General features: G+C 46.5%; 1 protein-coding gene across 2 annotated transcripts in view; it reads right to left on the bottom strand.

Annotated features, from left to right (window-relative positions):
- KDR (kinase insert domain receptor) overlaps nt 1-19,038 on the bottom strand; it is a 190,075-nt gene that overhangs the window by 60,391 nt on the left and 110,646 nt on the right. Inside the window, exon 1 of one of the 2 annotated variants that reach the window (XM_069631645.1) lies at nt 13,005-13,296. The exons of the other annotated variant lie outside the window; for it this stretch is intronic. Coding sequence (XP_069487746.1) covers nt 13,005-13,071 — 67 coding nt within the window. The 5' untranslated portion in view covers nt 13,072-13,296. Of the gene's footprint in view, nt 1-13,004; nt 13,297-19,038 lie in introns of those variants that run through there. 2 annotated transcript variants of the gene reach the window in all.

Below are 19,038 nucleotides of genomic sequence, written 5' to 3'. Positions count from 1 at the left end.
ACATTGCTGAGGTAAGCGATAAAAGGGTTCCATTTCTTATCAAACTTGTGTAAGGTATTAGAGGAAAAGGCATGACATTTTTCAATACAGTGAATAAAGCATATGAAATTCTGCTAAGCAGAAAACGACAGTTTGGAAGAGTCCTTCCAATTCGAAGAAATAATGTGAAATGCAATACAAACAAATAGATTAGATAAGCATGGTGAGTCAATTATGTTAAGGTATGGGTTAAAAATGTTCCAATTATGACATTACAAAGTGAAAGCGACTCTTTAAAATGAAAAATCGTTTGCATTCATATCAATATTTTTGTCCAGAATGATTGTACAAATTAGCAATTATAAATCCAATGAATTAAATCTGCATTGGTTTTATGACATAACCAACAATTACTGGATGAATTAATACTGATTTTTGTAATTCTTGAAAGAGTGGGAATGCACTGTGTAAAATAAAGAAATATGTTTGGGTTAAATCGGCAGCTATAGATGTGGAATAGAACATTTTCCACATTTCAGGCCACAAATCTGGGGATGGTTGGAAATTCCAATCTAATTCCCATTGTCTAATAATATTGGAGTTCGCTAAGTTATTGCATTGGTTGTCATTTAGATAAGTGTACCACTTGGCCGCCTTGATGAAAGGCTTGTATATTAAAGAGATTAAAAGTGGTGAGGGTGATTTTTGAGTTAGTGAAGGTAGGAATTTCTTTAGGGAATTGATGAGGGATCTATGAAATCTACTATCAGATTCTGAAATATTGTATTGGTGAGAAAGTTGTGAAAAAGGGATTTCTGTAAAGTTAAGGAATAAATGTTTAATAATGGTTTTAATCTAATCTTTAAAGGGTTCTGCAGGAAAATACAACCTCAGGTTGCATTTATTTGTATTGTGTAATCACTATAATACAGGGGGGCTTATGTTATTGAAGAACTACGGCGTTCTGGTGCTTCCTTGAAAGTACTCTCCATAGAGGGTTCCTAAAGAACACCTATCTCTTATTGTACTGAAGGTGGTACACCAGAAAACGATTCTAAGATGGTTTTACCAAAATGAAATACATGGTGGTTTGGATGGGCGCATTTTAAATACAGTTCCCACATATCATTATGACACGGCTTGCCCCAGTTTGCAATTTTGGAAGAATCACCTCAGGAATTAGCCATGCCAATGTAACTCTGAAGCAAGATAGCTGAAATCTTTCAAACATTATTTCCTCTTCTTTAATGGCACATGGCAGGCCTGAAAAATGATGGTATGGGGGCATTACAGAGGGGGAAAGATCATATTTAAAACTTTAAATCTGGCATGGTCTCACGCCAAAAGACAAGCCTGACCTCCTAGGTCTTATCACTTCTTCATGAAACCACAAGGAACCCCAGACATGTTTCAGCCTCATTTGACCTAATCAGCAAGGTTTGGTTTGAGTTACTAGACACATCAGACTCAGGACCCACATGTGAGCATACCTATCCGACTTGGGTTGACTATTGCAACACTGAAAAGTCTTGACTGGAAGGATTTGAAGGAATCAAATACCATTGGCAAAGCGCAGGGCAACTCTCCAGACTAATGGCCCCACCAAGCACCATACGCAATCAAGTTGCACCTCACTGATGAGGCCCAACAAGAACGCAACATGTCTGTGGTTCATTTTGTTTCCATGCAGAGCGGACATGGCCTAGCACTTCGGAGCGGACTGCTCCCATTGGTGGCAGTACCAGACTGATTTGCATATGGCAGATCCTCTTCTGAAGTGGCACGGACAGACTACAAAGCATTGCCAGCCGTTAAGATGAATTCAAAGCCTTCCATCCATCACTTTTTTGGTTATAGTCATGCCATCAAGAAGCATTATGTTATCGCAGTATAGCAGGTGGAGTTAACTAATCTAAACAAATATTTTCTTAAAGGTCATAAATTGTCAGCATTTTGAAACTTGTCTCTGCAAATTTTTAGCTGATCCTCCAGGAATCTAAGGCGGCTGCAGATTTGGTCTTTCATGGCGCTCACTCTTTGATCGCCTTGAATGAAAGAGTGACTAGTGAAAGTGTTAAAATGCACATTTTGAGTAATGAGCTTGCTGCTCAGTGACAGGTGATCGCTTTGAAAATCTGCCTCGACCTGCATTATTTTGGAACCACATGGCATGGGCATCATGACCCCTTGCTGCGATCAGTCATGTTAATGTTAAAGGATATTTGTACCGTGCACTATCATCACCGGAGTGCTCACCTGGCACTCTGGTGGCTCTGGAAAAAGGGCGGGGTGGGGTGAGTTAGTGTGAATAAGCTGAAAAAGTTCAAGAGAGCAGTGATGTGCTGTTGGCGGCCTCAACCCGGAATTCTGTTGGCTGCGCTTGGGGTGTTTTCCCGTCGGTAGTCGTTGTGTGCTGTTGTGCGAATCTATGTGTGGTTTGATTTGTTGTTGCAGTGTAGTGAAGTTTGTGCGGATTGTTGTGTTATAGGGTTGTGGTTGTGTTTGGTTAGAGTTTGAGAGGTATATGCAGAGGGGTGAAATTGTTAGTGGATTGGGGAACTGGGCAAATACTAACATTCACAATTCTAAGTGTGGCACATCCTGACATGTTAAACCTATCTAGATGCAACGCTGGTTAGTGTTTACAATTACGTCTAGATGCGACGCCGGCTAATGTTCATGATTACGTCTAGGTCTGGCACATGCTAACATTCAGAATTCCATCTAAGTGTATAAAAGTTTTTTTTGATAACCCTTTATCCCTTTAAAGGGAGAAAAGTCACTCATGTGAGGTCTGAAAGCCCATGTCATTGTGTTCTTTTGTCAAAATGTCATAGCCAACACACACTCACCGAAAGGTTGCATACTGATTAAATCACTATTGCTTGTTTACCATCTGCCTGGTGTATTATAAAGGTCTGTGTTGGAGTCACCACTGACTACGTAATTCTAACAGGACAGCGTTCAGTGGGCGCTGTTGATTTCTTTCTTGATTCTTGCAATACATCATAATTTACCTTCTTAAAGAAAGTGGCACAAAAACCTTTTGAAAATGACAACGTTAAAATACATATTGGCACAAATATGGCCTGGACCACCACCTCACCACAGCCCCATCATTACCATTTTCCCTAGGTCTGAGCGCATTAGGACCCTTGTCATGTGAGTTGAGACGGAGGAATACTTTCATGGGTGGTGTCACAAATCGAGGATAGACCTGAGAAATATCTCACCCCCTTTGCTCTGGATACTTCAAATTGAATGTAGAATCTGTCCTGCCTGCTTGAGTCCAGTGCCATATGCAGAAGGCAGGTGAAGGATCAAGCGAAGCAACAACTCTAGTGCCAATGTGCAAATCTACACGTAGGACAGTGGTGTGGGGGTAGGGGGGCAGTTTATATACTAGCACAAAACACTGATGGGCCCAGTGTTTATAGAGTCTACAGAGCTAACGTTTTTGTGGACATGCATCAGAAGGGCATCCAGTTCGTTCCCCCCTTTGAATTCTGGGATGTGTAGTTCCCCATCTTTCAAATTGGTGGGAAAACTACAAATCGGCTGATCTTTAACCCGACTCTACTGATCACAGAGAAAGAGCAGTCACAGCATTGAAGCTGCGTTTACTAATGTGGTCTCACTTTCCCTAGGCACTTGTCTGGCAAACAAGGCCCCATTGGCAGACGCCACATCCCACAGTGCAAGATTCAGACTGTGCACACTTGCTTACTGCAGCCTTTCCAAATCAGATTGAAAAGCTCACTTAATAGCTGCAGGCCCTAAAACGGTATACTGGTATAAACAATGTGACGGTTATTATAGTTCAATTAAGTTGTTCACGGTATCTATAACGGTATGACGGTATACCGTTACACCCCTATATGGAATATGGACTAAAACATGTGAAATCCAAGATCGTTGAGAGTATGAACATGGGTTAGGACGCAAACTACAAAGAGACTCTAAAGAGAAGTGCAAATTAAATGATTGGCCCTGGAGGCGATTCGTTATCCACTAGTGTAAAAAACATATTTACAATCTGTATGACGCAACAAATGGACACCCAGCTTGAAAGAAAAACATACAAAGAAACCCATTTAGAAAATACTGAGAACCACTAGATCAAATGTGGAAATTTGCAGAGTATCTGTGTGATCGTAAATCTATGTCAAGATGGAGGTGAGCCTCCTTTTCTTTAATAGAATCAAGACTCCCTGTCCTATTAGCAGGGCTCATCTTCATTCACGCTTCATACAGAGGTAAGCATTTCTGATAGTTATGCACATTGTCGAAACGCCATCCCCTTTGTATCTTTGTAGTGATGCCTGAGTAAGCGCAGCCCACTGATTCAGGGCCATCTGGGATAGCTTGGCCTGTGAGGTAGTGTTATAATTTGTTCTCGCCCTCTAAATATGCACACCATTGGAATCTGGCAGCCGCTTAGGTCTACCTTGGAGCAACATGGTCATCCTCAGACTGCCGGCCTGATATGAAGCTGTGCTGCATGGATGGGAATGGGCATCCCCAGTATTTGGAATTGCCTTTACTTCTAATGGCAAAGTACAAAGATGGAGCATCCCAGCCCCTTGATGTTTTAAAGCTGCTGTGCAGGCCATGGTGCAATTATAAACTGACTCATGAAATACAACCCCCGGCAGCCACCTGAGGCTCTATTGCATCGGGCCCTGGAGTGTTAGCACTGTTAGTGTCACTGGAAATGTGGACACGTCAGTGTGGTTTCCAAGTGCTTGCACTGTTTCCTAGTGAAATCTAGAATCGAAGTTAAAACGGTCTGTGGCACCTGAAGTGCATTGTGGCATACACTCTCAAGTACCTAACTGAACATCTAGGACAGCAACAGGGGTCCCGGAAACTAATCCAATTCACCTCGTCCTTGAACAATTGAACCCCCAACCTCTGGAGTGGCACGCTTAATCCAGAATGTTCTGCGTATTGGCGTCATGCTGCTCCTTCGGTTCCTGAAGAACTTGAAGCGTTCCTTTTGACCATAAGATGTTCTTCTTCTGAAGCATCCTTTAAGAGGTGCCATTGTACTCTCTCTCGAATCGTAAACAAATCTGCAAGCCTCCGGATTATCCCAGTGGAGTCCAGGTGGCCGATCTCCATGCGGGACCACGCATGGTCCACAATGCCATTCGCGCCTGCTTGTGTTGGAGGATGCTACAGGAACTTCCTGTTTAGCCTGCATCTCATGTTCCTTCCTGTCCTATTTTTATTGTTCATTGTTTGAAGCTAAAAACAGATAACAACAAGCTGCATTCGTAAAATGTCTTTTTCTTTGTGATATGGAGGATCTGGAGCTTATGTGGTTATGTTTGCACGTGGGCTTTAATGTACAGTTGTTTTACTACTGATGTGTATGACTCTCCTTGGCTAATGCAGCCCCCCTTTGCCACAACTGTATGCGCACATAAAATAAATAATAATAAGGGGAACCACCATAAACAATACGAATGTCAACGCTGCCCGTGTGTGTGGTGTTGGAAAAAAGTGTACTCTAACACCCCTCCACATCTGGCTTCTATCACAATGTGGCCCTTTAACAGACCGCTTATGGACCATTCAAAATTTTAAAACAGAGCAGGAATCTCAGATTGGTGATTTCAGGAATGCTGCACCACCCTATCATCAGAAGGAAAAGACATGTCAACAAATCGGCAACCTAAACGTGCCCACAGTGGCGGAAAAAGCTTCCAGAACCTATCACGCGCCAAGAAGACCACCTGAAAATTAGAAGGCCCTACTGGATCCCATTGTAGCCAGACATCAAAGTAAAAGACATAAAGTGGCCTGTGGGAGCCTGACCTGCCCCCTGCACTTCAGAAGCCTGCGAAGCTTTCTACAGCCACCCTAGTAGTAGTGCTTGGGAGCATCTAGTGCTTGGAAGCGACTCACTTCCTTTAGCACGGTACAAATCAAAAATGAGGAAATTGAATGATATATTTTACAGCTGGATGGTATGTTACTGGGATGCCAAACCTTTTGCAAAATCTCCAAACAAGCCACGTGCATGTATTCGGTGTTCAAATGTAGTAAGCGCAGTGACCGTTAAACTGAGTAAATATGCCAGCTGTGCCAGTGCGTAAAGCACCTCTCTTCTGTTGAACTGCAAGAAGTCAAGTATTGGGGCGTATGTGCCCTTCAGTAGAATTTGAAAGCCTTGAAAAAGCGCAGTGTGTAAAACATGGTTTGGCTAAAATTCCTTGAATATTGTCAAAAAGCAGACTGAGTGAGCTGAACGGGCACGTAATGGAGTACCATTATTGGCTGCTAATCTTAAGTACGTGGAAATGATCCAAGACCGAAGCAAATCAATATCCAAATAATAGCCTCAAGACCTCAACAAACAGGAGTGCGAGAGCCGAACTGCTGGAGCGCTGTCCTTTCTGCAGCAGCCACCCACTCATAGCTTGCCTCGGGTGTCATTGCCACAATGGCATTTCTATGGGAGGGTTTTTCAAATGCTGAAATGAGCCCCTCTTGCTCTGCACCAAAGAACTGCCCATCAGATGCACTGCAGAGAGAGGCAGTGAGTGTGCCCTCTGCATGTGATCATGGTTTCATCATGCAGATAATCACGGGGACAGTCCAATTGTAAAGGTTTTTTCTCTGAATTGTTAGGTTCCAGAATCGATGCCATTTGAACCAGCAAGCCCGTGGTCTATATGTTACAATTCAGTTGACTAATTGCTTTTCTTCACTCGCCCTCTGATTTCCTTAGCCTCTGCTCCTCTGCGGTCTCTCATCCTGGTTTCATTTGGAGCGCTGCGAGGCCCCAGGGGCAGGCAGCGCCTTATTGAGAATTTAAATAAATAAATACATACCCCCAATCTACAATGTGAAAGGTCCGGCGCATGGTTTTGTGCAGGGAGGCTTCAGTGCCTGTAATGGTGCGCTGTGAAGTGCAATTGACTTGAGTCCAAGCAGAACATTGTCCACTTTGAATAACAGGAAGAAGGGGCATATGGGCCAGCCTAACAGAGCGGCTCTTCAATTCACACAGCCTGGGCGTGGTTCCTGTTTTTCAGCACTGCCAACTTTCAAATCCTACAAAGAAATCAAATTAACCTTCACCGGGCGATCTCGCTGTTATGGGAAAGGTCTCAACAACATCTTGTTTCAGAAAATGGCTGTCCCTTTGCCAAAACGTGTGGATGGACACATCTTGGTTTTTTTTTTTAATGGCTTCACATCACCCAGACACACGATTGTTCGGGCAGTACACCCTTGTCCGGTCTCTTGCTCTTCATCAAATGTTCCCATGGATATACAACGTGACTTGACAAGTCATGATGAGGTTCCACGGAACATGTTGTACTTGTTGGCGGTCATACGGTAAGAGGAGTTTTCATATTGCGAAACATCGAAGTGTGTTGAAATGTTCGACGGGGGCAGAACCTGAAAGTAGTGGACAGCGAGTTCTAAGCCAATGGCCAGATTGCTCGTGGCCCAAGAGGATAGATATCAAGCGCAAAATATCCCTTTGTTTCAAAGCATAGCAGCCTTTCTGCAAAGTGGCATGCAGGCCCATGGCTACTCACAGGACGATATGCTAATAGTAAAAGCACCAAACATTTGATACAAAACTGTCTCTTTTCTAAAAACTGGCAATATAAAATCACTATTTCAGATTTTTTCCCCCGCTGTGCCAACATAAATTAAGTCAATGTGATCAATGGCTGGTTTATTGGCTGTTGGTGCTGGGCACATTCATTTCGACGGGCAGACCACTGGGGTTCCACTCGGGTGCGGTGTTGCCCATGTGTGTTTGCACAGCTTTATGACACATGGTGACCCAGACATCCTCCTTTAAAAAAACGGTCTGTTTTATCGAAATAAATGAAATCTCCCTCAGCCTTACAGGGCCTCTTGCATGCAAGTTTCCCAGGTGAATAACAATGGACACTGAAAGAGTGGCGATTCGCAACAATTGATATCAAGTCACACAGCACAAGGAGCGCGCAGATATGGCATGTGGCAAATGGGCAGATAACTACCCAGGAGCCACTAAATGATGACAGCTGAAATGATGCAGTCATACTTGGCCAAGTATCTTGAACAGTACCACCTGGTAGTCGGCCAAGCAGTCTACTGCTGGCAAGTGTGCAAGCAAGGGTCTGTAATGTCGATGGGCCTTTCGAAAGGAATAAATAGCCGGTACCACCTGAGAGTCAGCCCAGTCTACTGCTGGCAAGTGGACAAGCAAGGATCTGGTACAGTCGGTGGGCCTTTGTCAAGGAATAAATAGCCGGTATCACCTGGGAGTCGGTCGAGCAGTCTACTACTGGCAAGTGGGCAAGCAAGGATCTGGTAAAGTCAGTGGGCCTTTGTCAAGGAATAAATAGCCGGTATCACCTGGGAGTCGGTCGAGCAGTCTACTGCTGGCAAGTGGACAAGCAAGGATCTGGTAAAGTCGGTGGGCCTTTGTCAAGGAATAAATAGCCGCTATCACCTGGGAGTCGGTCGAGCAGTCTACTGCTGGCAAGTGGGCAAGCAAGGATCTGGTAAAGTCGGTGGGCCTTTGTCAAGGAATAAATAGCCGGTATCACCTGGGAGTCGGTCGAGCAGTCTACTGCTGGCAAGTATGCAAGCAAGGATCTGGTAAAGTCAATGGGCCTTTGTCAAGGAAAAAATAGCCGGTATCACCTGGGAGTCGGTCGAGCAGTCTACTGCTGGCAAGTGGACAAGCAAGGATCTGGTAAAGTCGGTGGGCCTTTGTCAAGGAATAAATAGCCGCTATCACCTGGGAGTCGGTCGAGCAGTCTACTGCTGGCAAGTGGGCAAGCAAGGCTCTGGTAAAGTCGGTGGCCTTTGTCAAGGAATAAATAGCCGGTATCACCTGGGAGTCGGTCGAGCAGTCTACTGCTGGCAAGTATGCAAGCAAGGATCTGGTAAAGTCAGTGGGCCTTTGTCAAGGAAAAAATAGCCGGCATCACCTGGGAGTCGGTCGAGCAGTCTACTGCTGGCAAGTGGACAAGCAAGGATCTGGTAAAGTCAGTGGGCCTTTGGAAAGGAATAAATAGCCGCTATCACCTGGGAGTCGGTCGAGCAGTCTACTGCTGGCAAGTGGGCAAGCAAGGATCTGGTAAAGTCGGTGGGCCTTTGTCAAGGAATAAATAGCCGGTATCACCTGGGAGTCGGTCGAGCAGTCTACTGCTGGCAAGTGGGCAAGCAAGGATCTGGTAAAGTCAGTGGGACTTTGTCAAGGAAAAAATAGCCGGTATCACCTGGGAGTCGGTCGAGCAGTCTACTGCTGGCAAGTGGGCAAGCAAGGATCTGGTAAAGTCAGTGGGCCTTTGGAAAGGAATAAATAGCCGGTACCACCTGGGAGTCGGCCGAGCCGTATACTGCTGGCAAGTGGGCAAGCAAGGAGCTGGTAAAGTCGGTGGGCCTTTGGCAAGGAATAAATAGCTCCATTTGTCTCTGGGCATGCATTATTCAAGGTGTGCATCATCCCGAATGCCCTTCACTACAACAGCAGGCGCGTAGGGCAAGCATCCCTACACCAGAATGGACCCATCCTTAATAAAAATGGGCCTGCCTTGTCTCAAATCTGGCCTGTAAAGAACGCAATCAGAAGACTTCCGACCTAAATCTTTATTTTCGCTGCCACTCGGGCACACAAAACAAGGATTTCCGCCCTATCCTGTTGTGCAGGCCATGATACTAATGATGCATTAGGAGCTCCCAGACCGGACGCGTGAGCCACTCTTCCCGAAAACACAGTACTCCCCTCATTAAGCACATGGGGGTGGAGGGGCTTCTGGCTCCTGTGGTCTCCCCGCACCTGGCCTGGCGGCCCTTCTCTGCAGCTCCATTCTTCAGTACCAACCCCGGCCACAGCTGCCCAGCATCCCCTGGGTAACCATGCCAGGGGATGGACTGGCCTATACAGAACTCGGGGGATTTCTACCAGAGCCGTCTAAAGTACCTTCCATGCCTCATTGGCAGGGATGAACTGGCCTATGCAGAACTCGGGATTTCTACCAGAGCCATCTAAGTACCTTCCATGCCTCATCGGCAGGGGTGGACTGGCCTATACAGAACTCGTGGGATTTCTACCACAGCCATCTAAAATACCTTCCATGCGTCATCAGCAGGGGTGGACTGGCCTATGCAGAACTCGGGATTTCTACCAGAGTCATCTAAAGTACCTTCCATGCCTCACCAGCAGGGGTGGACTGGCCTATGCAGATCTCTGGGGATTTCTACCAGATCCATCTAACATACCTTCCATGCCTCACCAGCAAGGGTGGAATGGCCTATGCAGAACTCGGGATTTCTACCAGAGTCATCTAAAGTACCTTCCATGCCTCACCAGCAGGGGTGGACTGGACTATGCAGATCTCTGGGGATTTCTACCAGATCCATCTAACATACCTTCCATGCCTCACCAGCAGGGGTGGAATGGCCTATGCAGAACTCGGGATTTCTACCAGAGTCATCTAAAGTACCTTCCATGCCTCACCAGCAGGGGTGGACTGGCCTATGCAGATCTCTGGGGATTTCTACCAGATCCATCTAACATACCTTCCATGCCTCACCAGCAGGGGTGGACTGGCCTATGCAGATCTCTGGGGATTTCTACCAGATCCATCTAACATACCTTCCATGCCTCACCAGCAGGGGTGGACTGGCCTATATAGAACTCTGGGGATTCCCCGGTAGGCCTTTTGTGTGGTAACCTATTTTATTTCTAAATGTTGTCATAGAAAAGGGGTTGGGCTTGCTGAAAATATGTAATATGGGGCCACTTAGAACATTATTTTCGGAGCCTCTTTTGGCTGCCAGTCCACTCCTGCGGTAGTGTGAATAATCTCACCGCCACACTAGGCATAGGAGAGGTGCAATTCGGCGTTTGCATTGCAGGCTGCATAAACACTGCACTAAAACAGCTAATCCCAGCTTCCCCTCTGACGAAACTGTCATCTTTGGGAGCACGGTTTACTGCACGGTTCCTTTACCTGCCAACATTTGGGGGCGGGCCGGAACCCCTCGTCATTGCACGGTTTACATGTCTGTGGAAAGAGCGAACGATGTGCATTGTAGCCATTCGTTTCCCGCCTGAACCCTCGGCAGAGAAGGGGCCGTGGCACGTGCATCTGTGACGCTTGTCTTCATCTCGAGGCAGCATTAATACGGCTTTGTGGGCCCTTTCAGTCAACATGAGTGCTGAAAACCTGGCTGACACTCATGTGAAAGGGGGAACACGCTAAACATTCGGGACCGAGTGGATGCGCCGGACCCCCCTGTGTCTGTCGGTGTGAGCGAAGTCAAGGCACAAGCAGTCCAGGGGTAGCCTTGAGTGGAGGGAGCCCCCCTGCATGTTTTTCAGAGGTATCCCCGCTACTCTTAGGCCAGTCCCACTGGATACCTACGCCTCAGCAGGATCTCACGCTGGGGCGCCACTCTCCTACCATTCTCTCACGCTTTCTTCTGAGCGGGGCTCGTTCTTCGTGCATCTTAACCTCAAACCCTGTACCCTGCTACACTGCCCACAACGGTCTTATACATGTGGACCTGCATACATGATGTCTGCTATTTCGGCACCTAGAACACATACTGGTTACGCTGAACTGCAGAGTTAATGGCATCACAAATAACAACAAGCTGCATGACTTCTAGATAGCGATGATGGATGAGACGGGTGGGCAGCAATGTGTGAACATAACTGGGTATACCGCATCCAGGCCTTTCCTTCGCGGCAGTCGCTTTCCATGCAGGCTACTGCTCCACTGCTAATCCAGTGACTGTATCCCCAGGGACCGGGTACACCCTCGATTACCGAAAGTGGTGGGCATTCCCACGCTGCGACCTCATATCCCTTGACGTCATTTCCTGTGGCATGATAATGTACCCCCATCCCCCCACCCACACACACACACACACTTATTGCTGAAACGTTTGGCCACCTTTAATCTCTGATATGAAATAGCATAGAAGATTATGGAAAACCATCCTCACCCGATAAATATATATATATATATATATATATATATATATATATATATATATATATAAATCAAACAAAACAGTTCCAAGCGCTACCAGTGTTGGTAATTATGTCAGTACTTTCGCAAAGGAACACAAATTAACCAAAGCACTCGGTCAGATGATATACGAACCAAAAACATCTTTATTGGTACATGGGCAAGTTAAAATACCTTCATAGTCCTGCAGCCGACATGGGTTTACAAGCAATCTGGGTAGTGCCCAACGCTTCGCTCAACGCTTGGCTGGTGAAAGTACTGGCATAATTACCAGTGCCGGTAGCGCTTGGACCTGTTTGTTAGTTAAGGGGCCGGGCCCACGGCCCACAACCACACGCACCTTCTGATAGCGGGCTGTGCCCCGCGAGTGTGGGAAAGGGTCTTTTCGCCTGAGCGATTTATACGTGTAAAATGGCATTGTTGTGGAATGTAATCGTTTCTAGCTAACATAACCATAAGTCTGTCTGCTGTGTTGTGTACCCTCTCGCGTGACAAAGGTGCGCCAGTTTGCACGCCTCCCCGGAACGCCTCATTAATGTACATTTAGAGATGGGTGGGCTGGGGGTCACGGGGAATACTGGCAATGCACGCACCAGCCTCTCACTGTATAGTGTACGTGCGTTTTCCACGCGTGCCGTATCACCACTCTCTCGGGGACCCCCGGCATCCACGCACCACCTCCGCACCTCTCGGCATGCGCGCGAGCGCCGCGAGCAGCACTTTGGCCCTCACAAGAGCAACGAATAGCGGGTGTGAACGCGAGGTGGTCCTAACCCCCGGATGACGGACTTGCGACTCTGTTTGCCAAACTCTTGCCTGTAAAGTTCATAAATGCATATCCATTGCCACCATGGTCCAGCGTTTGTTTCTCTGCCAATATGCAGTGTCAATTCGGAAGAGGTTCGCCCTCAAATAGATTCCGTGCCCCCTGGCCCTGGCTTCCCATTCCTGCTTTCACCCCGAGCATCACACGTGCTGCTGCCAGGTACATGTCACACAGGTGCACGCTGCCCTTACCTGCAGTCTCTTGCGGTGCCACCCCGCAGCACAGGAAGCTGAGTGCCAGTGCCAGCCTGGCTGCCATCTCTCGCCTCCCCGCGGCACCCAGACGCTGTAACAGTCTCGCGGGATGATGCCCGCAGGATGGGACACCGGGAGTCTTCGATGCACGGCGGCAGTGAGCGCAGAGCGTCCCTCCTGCTGCAGTCCGCGCCGCTGCCCGAGACCTCGGTTCTCCTGTCAGGATGAAGGATGCGGGGACAGTGCAGGCTCAGCGCACTCCGCCCTGTGTGGGGAGCAGGGAGTGTGAAGGGGGGGCTCCGCCCTCCAGCTGGAGACCCGCCCCAGGCCCAGAGCCCGCCCCTGGGAGCAGGGCCCTGGCCTGCTGTGTGCTTCCCAGACTGAGGTCTACCCACATATAGGTGCCAACAAACGCCCCCTCGCCAGCCCAGCACAGGCGGAGCTCCCCTGCCCGCCCAGCGCAGCGGGTGCCTCGGCACCTCAGTTTTATAATCTGTGTTACATCTCGCTAAGAATCCCCATGTAATGTTTCAAAAGTTTCCCTTCATTGTTTTCCATTGCACACACAAAAGGCTAGTTACAAACGTGGACACAACTGAAGAGACGTGTGGACCGAGAGTGTCGCGCGTACAGGGGGCCGGTCCCGCCATCTGCATGCATTGACTCTGGGCCTTCCATGGCGGAGGTAAACTGCAGCGTCTTCAACTGGACCTTTTCCAATGTAACCTCTTCAGATTTCTTTGGCGTTGTGTTTTACTCGTCTCAAGTATGTGTCCACAGGTTAAAGAGAGAGAAAGGGGGCCTCTATCATATGTATATTATGTTCAAATCTCCATTACTAACTTCCTTTCACCTACGAGGGGTTGCCTGGAACCTGAGTCAGGAACCTTGCTGCTTACTTATTTTTTTTAATTGTTTATATAACTGTCGATGGGTCAATAATGGACTCTGGCCTGACCCCCCCTTCCCGTGTGACTTCCATCGCAGTATCCGAGTCTCGTGATTGGTTGAGCATCACGTGGTAGTACATGGAGGGTTGGATAGACTATAACGAGAACGATTCAGCCTAAAACGATTACCAATAAGTAACCCCGTTCCAAACATAGGATTCTATTGCTCGCAGCAGGCATCTTTAATCTTCAGAAGCACATGGATGGCCCATTATGAACTGGAAGACAAACTGGGGGTTTATATTGTACAGTTTACGCGATTTTCAACCAGGTATCATTGTGGTATAAATATGAACATAGCATAGTTTGGAATTATTAAGTATTAATAATAAAGACTCCACTCTTTGTTGTATCTGTTTCGCAAAACAGCACGAAGCACGAGAGAAATAATTAATCTGCACTTATTGGAGTGAAATATAGTTTGTTGTCCTGATGAAGGCCACTTTCATAACATAAAGCATAACGCAGATCGGACACTTTCTCACCACATCAACTCTGTGGCTAAATCTTGCTATCTACACTTTGCACTCTCAGACCCATGTCCCTTAGCCCCACCCCACCCTCACAGAGTCACGGCAATCATGACTATCGTCCTCTCCCACATAGACTACGCTAGCTCCTGTGTGTCAACTCAGAAAACACCAATGGGTCCAAAACATAGCAGTTAGGCTCCACCTTGTCCTTGGCCCTAGAGAGCACATCACACCCGTCCTCCGCGTCCTCCACTGGCTCCCTGTCGGGCGACGGTCCACTTTCAAAGCCATGTACATCACTTACTGTACCCTGTACAAGACAGACCCAGAATACGTTCATACGTTCAACACAAGCTCACCCCTTACCAACCTAGTAGAAACCTGCGATCTGGCACCACACTTCTCCTTATCATCCCCCCTTCAAATTGTTAATATTAGCAGGATCCTACTTCATCCACGCTCCCACTATCTAGAATACCTTTACCCCCAGCATCTGCCGCTTAGAGGATCACTGTGGCTTCCCGAAGGCCCTCAAGACCTGACCCTCCTCCCCACAATCTGACGAACCCATTCCCACCTTAGGCTATTTAACTCCCTGTAAGATAGGCAGAGGCAGCAATGAACTCCTGATAGAATGTAATGAGCGACGGCGTGAATAACCCAGAGAACTCAAGACAGAATCCACGCCAAGCCTACAAAACCAAGAAACTAGCCAGGACACACACGTACGTATCCGCACTCCATGTCAATGGAAGATAGCCGCAGGCTTGTCCACCCTCTGCACACATCTGCTATCAAACAACTACTCGAATGACAGACCGCACAACACCTCTATCATGAGAATGCAGCAACGCACCATTACAAACATTCGGTCTAGCTGGGCACATAATCAGCCTCCTGCACTAGCATATTCTCCTGACAACATTACAGCACCCATCCACAAGCCAGCTCGACATGGTTCGCTAGCAGGGACTTGGCCACCCCTACCTATCTTTATATTGGCTAAAATGCGCACACACACTCTAAAATCCTCGGACGACTCTCCAATACCTTGGACTTCAGTCCCTGAGCGCATTCACCTGCAGCACTTTGAGGACATACCAATGGGAAAAGGCGCCATACAAATGACAAATTTCATTACATCACATTACAGGGGACATAGTACAATCTCCTTAGAGGCCGAAACACAGTGTCAACAGTTTTTATTTTAATGTCATATGACGCCTAAGTGATGATCTCCACGAGGCACACCAAAGTGCATTAGTGGAGAGGCAAAACAAAATACTGAGCAAATCATTCATAATTGTTCTTTCCACAATAATACCTCAAGAACATTTATGTGTGTGGCACATGTGTATTTTAACATGGGTGTAATTTTAAGGTGGGTCAAGGGTGTCTGTCCCCCCAACATTTGTGGCACACCATGTTGTCCCACTCATTTGGCAGCGGCCCCTTTAATTTAGATGTCATGTCCCCATCCCCCCACCATTTTCAAGACAAAGGGGAGCTCCCTGCAGGAATTGCTTTTAAACATAAACACATTCAAACAATGTCATTGGTGCTCGTGTTCCCAATGTGATGGACAGCTTTTTACTAGCTACTGCTCGAATTTTCCAATTCAGGAACTATGGCAATATTCATATATAGACCAAGTCTTCTCATTGCTTTTTGCCTTGCATTTTGCAAGTGTTTAGTATTGGAAAATGTAATCTCTTCAATTCTTTTAAAGAGAAAGGCGAGCACATATAGTGAGAAAACAGTTGCTCAGTATAAAAACATGAAACGTGCTTTACTTACACATGACTGTGGACAAGAAGAACATGCAAACAATTTATCTAATAATTCAAAGGAGGCAAGTCAGGAAAAAAGAAAAAAGCTATCCAGCAAAAGGAACAACAATTGTATATCAAAACCTTCCTAACTGAGAAATACACAATTTCACAAGAAAGTCACATTGGCAAAATCCAGAACAACATTTTCAGCAAAGTTACTCCACTGTGTTTAATGACTTTGCCGCTTAGCTTACCACTAACCTTCCCTTATATAGTTTGGGCGTTTAACCGACAGCACTTTGGAATCATAACAATGGCAAAAGGCACTGTACAAATGCCAAATAACATATGATATGATATGGCATTTATAATGTGCCTATACACAAGTGTTTCAAGGCGCGACGAGGCAAGGGAGGGGGAACAGAGGGAGGACAAAGACAACGATCTTACTTACATATAGTTTTAAGAGTGTTCTTTACAGATGCTGTGCTCGCAACGTGTTGGAGTAAATAAAAACCTGCAATAGTAAAATCCTGAATTATTATTATACATGACTGTGGCCGTGGAACTAGATGGTGTACTAGTTCATCATGAATTTATACTCAAGATAAATCAAACACTGATTACATTTTCTCACCATTAACAAGGGGTAATGCTTGTGAGAAGGGGACAACTATACCAGTGACTTAACGGAAAATAATATAAGGGCACAATCTTCAGCATAATGAATGCCCTTGTGCCAGTAGTGTATAACAGGTAACCCTGCAGTTGACTATGCAGTGTGTAATCAGATCGTTGTCTCCAGTCCTCTTTCTTGTTCCAGTCATTGCAGCTGTAAAGGAATAGCAAATCTTTCCTCTCCGTTCATCCCCTTGAAAATTACGACAGAAACACTGGCATGCTGCAGCAGTGCTGAGCACTGTTGCAAGAGAATATGGTATAAAATAGCATACTATAAAACCTCACCCCAAAATAGATCTCTGTTGCCCCCCCAACTTCAGTCAGAGATTTCTGGAAGTCCATGCAGCCGCTCTGCAGAGATCTTTCAACTAACTCATTGAAACCGAGTCCAGGAAACAGCCCCCACTTTGTAGGCCTGCCCTGAGCTAGAGGAGGCCCTGCGCTATCTGTTGGAGCATAAGGCGGAAGGAACAACATCCAAGCTCACTTTCTCGATACCTCGGGTCGAAATCAGGCCTCTTTTCACAGCCCCGAAAGGTGCAAACAGATTGTCCACCTTGTATGAATCTACCCGTCTCGAAAACTGGATTCTAAAATCCACTCTGAGTGTGGAATAAAAAGTGGAAGGATGGTGTCAGGCTTTGACCAGACGTCTTGGGAGTAATGCAGAAAAAAGGACCCACCGTTACCAAATTCCTGGTAGAAGAAATGTTTCTCAAATAAATGACTTTGAAAGAAAGATAATTGGGGAGCGGATCATCTGTGCTCTTGAAAGGTAAGAACCTTCGGTACAAAATGGAAACCCACAATAACCCCCAATAACTGATGAGTGAAGCAAATCCCAAACTCTCGATAGACAAGAAGCAAACACATGCATATGGACGTGATTCCCCGTGGACTCCTAAAAGGCATTAATGGCCGCTCACCGGACCCAGGAAGTCACATATATCCAAACAAGAAGTACCGGCCCTCAATGGCAAAACACCTTTCTGGACCTCCAAGACCCACAGTAAGTTCGGCTCTGTTCTTTCAGGAAACCAACACCAGTGTGCACACGCCTCGAATCGCTCCCAGGCTTCGAAAATGTAGGGCTCATTCAGAGTTTGAGCTCACAGAGCCCTTACATACATAGATATGGCTAAACGGGGAGATCAGAACCTTGGGGAACCTGTGGGAAAGGACTACAGTCCAAATGGCCGCAGATTACATTGAATGCGCCTCCATTGCCCCATATGCTACTGAATCTCCTGACAGCTGCCAGAATGAATTTGTGCAAGTAAGCACCCTGACACACAATGAAAGCACTAGTCCTGCCGAACATGACCACCGACACTACCGTCTGCAAGACCTCTATTTTCAAGTACCCAGCAGGATACATTCTGTTCACTGCTGTCAGACTGGGCCAAACTCCATTCTCCCCCAGCCTAGATGTATTTACAATTCATATTTCTAGCCAGGCCAGATTTCAGCAGCTTCTCATACCCCAAACCAAGGTCAACTTAAACTCAATGTAAGGTCAGAAAATAATGTTTAGTTTTACATATGCTGACTCCAGTAGTCCTCTTAACGTTTGGCTCTTTTTTGGGGAGGCGGGGAGGTGTAGTTGTTTGTTCATGATAGGGAGGTCTTTACTGTAGCCCCCCTGCAAGCTGCAACTATGTTTGGGTGCACTGCTTTAAGCAGCCCCTGTGGCGACCAGGGCAGGGATAATGCTAAAGTGCTCCATTTTGTCCTCAGGTGAGTCTCTTCACCCAGAAGGTGTGTCAGAGGATCAGCATGGTGGCATCTGATGATTTTATATTTGACTGAATAAAGTAGACTTTTTACAGCATTGTAGCCTCTTGTTCTCTGAACAGGAGCAAGGGGACCACAAACGAGCTTTAAGTCCTGAGACATGTCCATTATGTTTGTGGCTGTTGTGTTTTACTCATGGGTATGATCATATTGGCTGTTTTTGACTATGTGGGCCTTCTCCTGAGACCACACTGCCTTCTTTGTGAACAGTGCCCAGGTCTGACAGGAGGTGGGTCTACTAGGTATCTCTATTCATATCCTAAAGTGGAGGTTGGCTGGAAATTTTGGAATGGTGCCTGGATGGTGATTGGAGGTCTGGGGTAGACCCATTATTTTGTGTTTGTATATCTGTGTGGATCCA

This window comes from Ambystoma mexicanum, chromosome 6q (genome assembly GCF_040938575.1).
Source record: "Ambystoma mexicanum isolate Mex_15411 chromosome 6q, UKY_AmexF1_1, whole genome shotgun sequence".
Lineage (NCBI taxonomy): Eukaryota > Metazoa > Chordata > Amphibia > Caudata > Ambystomatidae > Ambystoma > Ambystoma mexicanum.
The sequence above is the reverse complement of the archived record's forward strand: the minus strand, read 5'-3'. Positions and strand labels throughout refer to the sequence as shown.